The 4,610-nt window shown below is 36.8% G+C and overlaps 1 protein-coding gene across 1 annotated transcript; it reads left to right on the top strand.

Moving 5' to 3' along the window:
• Positions 1–624: 624 nt before the first annotated feature.
• Positions 625–4,275, top strand: KRTAP20-3 (keratin associated protein 20-3). Its single transcript, XM_073004881.1, has 2 exons — positions 625–723; positions 4,123–4,275. Exons 1-2 carry the CDS (start codon positions 625–627, stop codon positions 4,273–4,275), a joined length of 252 nt encoding a protein of 83 aa, XP_072860982.1.
• The last annotated feature ends 335 nt before the right edge of the window (positions 4,276–4,610 follow it).

Here is a 4,610-nt window from a genome sequence, read left to right as displayed (position 1 = left end):
TTTTTTAGGGCAGTAAAACCATTCTGTGTGATATTTTATTTGTGGAAATGTGACACTATCCATTTCTCAAAACTCATATAACTTTACAGCACAAAGAGTGAACCTTATGCTGATTTTTTCTCATCTTTGTGGTGGACACATAGAGGGAAACGACATACAATGGGGCCTATCAGTGGATGGAGGGAGAGGATCAGGAAAAAAACTAATGGGTACTCGGCTTAAAACCTGGGTGATAAAATAATCTGTACAACAAATCCCCATAACACAAGTTTACTTATGTAACAAACCTGCATATGTTCTCTGAACTTAAAAGTTAAAAATAAATAAAAAAGAGTGAACCTTAATTTACACAAATTATGAAAAATTACTTAGAAGAACAAAGGATCCCAGAATGAAATAGAGAATATTACAAAATCACCTAGCTGTATTACAAATATCTAAAACAAACTCACTGAAAGGGATAAAAAAATGCTGCTGCTCTAAATAAATTTGGAAATGAATGGAATCTGTAAGATTAAAGACAAAAGAAACTATACATTAACCAATTAACCAACTCCATCTAAGCCAATTTACAGGCCCACAAATTTTTGAATGAATGCGAGGCAGGTCTGTTGAGGAAGATCCATGCATCATTGCCAAAAAGATGATACTGTAAATCATCCTTTCAGTCATCTTCAAAATAATCTGCACCAATTTACTAGTATGACAGTGCTTTGGACAAGGGTAAAGCATCAAAATTTTTAGAGATTATCAGACATTGGCTCTAAACAGAGACTAAATTTTTAAAGACTCCATACCGTATGGTGGTCAAGTAAAATAATAAATGAAGTTTGAACTTTCATCTATTTCATAATGGGCACAGTGAATCCACCACTCCCCCCATGAAATAGATATGCTACAACTGGTAGAATCTGCACACTGGGTCTCTGGAGTGAGGTCTATTGCGGTAGGAAAGAATAAACAGAAATTAGTAGAGCTACCTCTTCCTACCAAATAGTAAATTAAAAACAATCTTTTATTTCCAGAAAGATTATAGAGATTAATGCTATCTACAGTAATTTCCTAGGACTAGTATAGCAACATATCATACATTTGGTGGCTTAAAACAATAGAAACTTATTCTCTCATGGTTCTGAAGGCTAGAAATTAAAAATCAAGGTGTGGATAGTCCATGCTCTCTCTGAAGAGTCTGGAGAAAAATCCTTCCCTGCCTTTTCCTACCTCCTGATGGCTGCAGGCAATCTTTGGTTTTTCTTGGCATATAGACATACCACTTTAACTTCTGTTTTCTTGGTCACATGGCATTCTCTCTGTGTGTATCTTCAACTCTGTTTTGTCACAAAGCCCTCTTATAAAAAAATCAGTGACTGGATTTGTAATCTACCATAATTCAGTATGACCTCAACTTGATTACAACTGCAAAGATTCTATTTCCAAATAAGGTAACATTCATGGGTACCAGGGGTTAGGACTTCAACATATGCTTTTTGAAGACACAGTTTAAACCACAACACTACCATTAAAGTCTTGAAAGTTTCAAGAGAGATGACTGTACCACATCAATATTCAATTTGCTTATTTGTCCTCTACAAAATATAAATAGGTTTAGAAGAATAAGAGGGAATTATCATAAACTTAATCTAGTAATGACTCCAGATATAGCTGTTTTGTCAGATGTGCTATTTCTCTGCTGGAGCAAATAAACACATCCCTTTGAACCTAATATTCACTTTTTATCTGGCAGTCTTTTTACCCTGCAAATAAAGAACACCAGAGTCAGTCTCCATTCAGCTGGCAAGACCAATCATATTCCTTCACTGCCCTATCTCAAAAGCATGCTAACTCTTCAGTGTCCAGGCATAAATTCATCTGCAGAGACCTTGACTGCCTCTCTATTCCAGAGGATACCGTGTTAATGGAATATATTGATGGTATTATGGTGATCAGAACCAAAGAGCAATAATTAACAACTACCATGGACATTTTTAAATGACCCATAAGAGACCACAGATAGAAAATAAATTCATAAAAATTCAGGGATCTGCCACTCAGTGAAAGTTTTATCGGTCTAGTGATCTGAACGAAGGATAAGTTGCTCCCTTTGGCCCCTCTTACCACTCAGCAAGAGGCATAATACTTAGTCACTTTGTTACATTTTCATGGCAACATAATCTTTATTTGTATATGGCACGGGCTACCATTTAGAAAGGAATATAATGGCTTTCAGTCTTGAGTTACTTAAGAGCAAGAGAAGGCTCTGGAACGGTCATAGTCAGCTGTGAATATTGCTCTGTTGTTCAAACTATATAGAGGGGCAGATTCAATGGTGCATGAAGCATCTATGACTGATAAGAATGCTGTCTGGAGGCATTTACAGGCCTGTATAGGTGAATCAGGCACATACTTTTAGGATTTTGGAGCAAATCTATGCTCTCTTCTGTAAATGTATATTCTCCTTTGGAAAAAAGACTTTTAGTTCATCATAGGATTTGAACTGCCCATTATGAACGATATATTTTCTAGCCCTCTTATTCAGAAAGTTGAGCATACACATCAGCTCTCTGTCATCAGGTGAAGGTGGAGAACATAAGGTTGGGCTTAAGGGAGTTCTGAAAGTACAAACAACTTACAGAAGCAATTGGCTTGGATTCTCATGATTTCCACTCTGCTGAGTTTTCTCTCCTTTCTCAACATACACCTACAAATTTATGCTGATTTTCCAGTTGAAGAAGGAAAAGTTAGTCCCGGATTATAGATGGTTCAGCCAACATGCTAGCACTGCCTAAAAGTGGATGACCGAAGTATAACAGATCAAAGCAGGGATTACCCTAAAGGTCAGTGGTGAAGGAAAATTTTCAATTATTTTTAATCATCTTAAGAAATGATAGTATCTAGATTCAGTCTGCATTTCAGAACTTAAGTCTACATATGAGTACTTGATACAGACAGCGTCAATATCCCTAAAGAAAAATTAATAGTCATACTTTCTGTTAAATTTGGGTCTACTCTACGTTCCTATGACATTGAAATCCGATAAGATTCTCAATGCTTTTCTTTTCTCTGAAGAAACATGTCTACATTACAGTGCAGGTCCAAGATAATCAACTAAACAACTTTTTAAAGAATGCTTAAGGTGTAGAGAGGAAGGAACTAAACAAGCAAGAAAATGTCACTACTTTTAAGAGAGCGTAGCAATAGGAAATCTACAGAGTAATATGTGCTTGGTGGGATTTTGTACAGAATAAATCACAGTTGACACTTGAACAATGCAGGGGTTAGGGGTGCCAACCTCCAGCAGTTGAAAATCAGAGTATAACTTTTGACTCCCCAAAAAGTTAACTACTAATAGCCTACTGTTGACCAGAAGCCTTACCAATAACATAAACAGTTGATTAATAGATGCTTATGTATACTAGATTCATTCTTATAATAAAGTAGGCTAAAGAAAAGAAAATGTTATTAAGAAAATAAGGAAAAAAGAGAAAATGTATTTACTGTTCACTAAGTGGAAGTGGATCGTCATAAAGGTCTTCATCCTTATTGTCTTCATGTTGAGTAGGTTGAGGAGGAGAAGGAGGAGGAGGGGTTGGTCTTGCTGCCGGAGTGGCAGAGGTGAAGAAAATCTGTTTAATATAAGCCTATCTGTGCAGTTCAAACCCATGGTATTCAAGAGTCCACTGTATTTGCTACGAAGATGTATATAGATAACATCACAGCTATGTTGATTAGGATTTAAATATGCATATAAGAAGAAGGGTATTATTAGCAAAATGATGTGAAGAGGATGGCATTTGCCTCCTCCACGTGATATCATCCAACATAGTTACAAAGGTTAAATTCAGCATTAGTGTGAGCAAAGTCATTGAACTCAGCATTTTTTTTCTTTTCCCTTAAAGCCTATCAACTGTTTGGCAGCATCATAACATACTGAGAAGAAAATCTCAATTTTATCAGGATATGGAGTCTTTTTTTTAATCTAAAGATATAAGATTAATGAGATTTTTAAATACAGGTTGATCTATATAAGAATGTCAGGAGTGCCTGTGGTTTGTCACACCTACACTGAGACTGATAAAAGACTGTTAGTGTTTTTATGCACTAAAACTTACTCTTGCCTCTTAGGCTAAAGACTTAAATCCTGACACAATAAGCTACTATGGCAACTACTATGGAGGACTAGGCTATGGCTATGGCTGCAAATATGGTTATACCTCTGGCTTTGGTGCCTTTAGAATCCTGGACTGTGGCTACAGATGTGGCTGTGGTGGGTTATGAATTTGACTACTGGCACCAGTGTGATTATAGTACATGGTTATTATCAGGCATTGACTGAATAATATCTACAATTGGGTCCATTTTTGCTGTTCTACTACACTTCTTTTATTTGTTTAACCCAACTAGAATTGTTAATGATTCCCTGTAATCCCAGCACTTTGGGAGGCTGAGGCAAGTGGATCACCTAGGTTTAGGAGTTCGAGACCATCCTGGCCAACATAGCAAAACCCCATCTCTACTAAAACTACAAAACTTAGTCAGATGTGGTGGTGGGTGCCTGTAGCCCCAGCTACTGGGGAGGCTGAGACAGGAGGATCACTTGAACCCAAGAGGCT

Source organism: Chlorocebus sabaeus, chromosome 2 (genome assembly GCF_047675955.1).
Source record: "Chlorocebus sabaeus isolate Y175 chromosome 2, mChlSab1.0.hap1, whole genome shotgun sequence".
Classification (NCBI taxonomy): Eukaryota; Metazoa; Chordata; class Mammalia; order Primates; family Cercopithecidae; genus Chlorocebus; species Chlorocebus sabaeus.
This window is presented reverse-complemented; position numbering and strand designations above follow the sequence as displayed.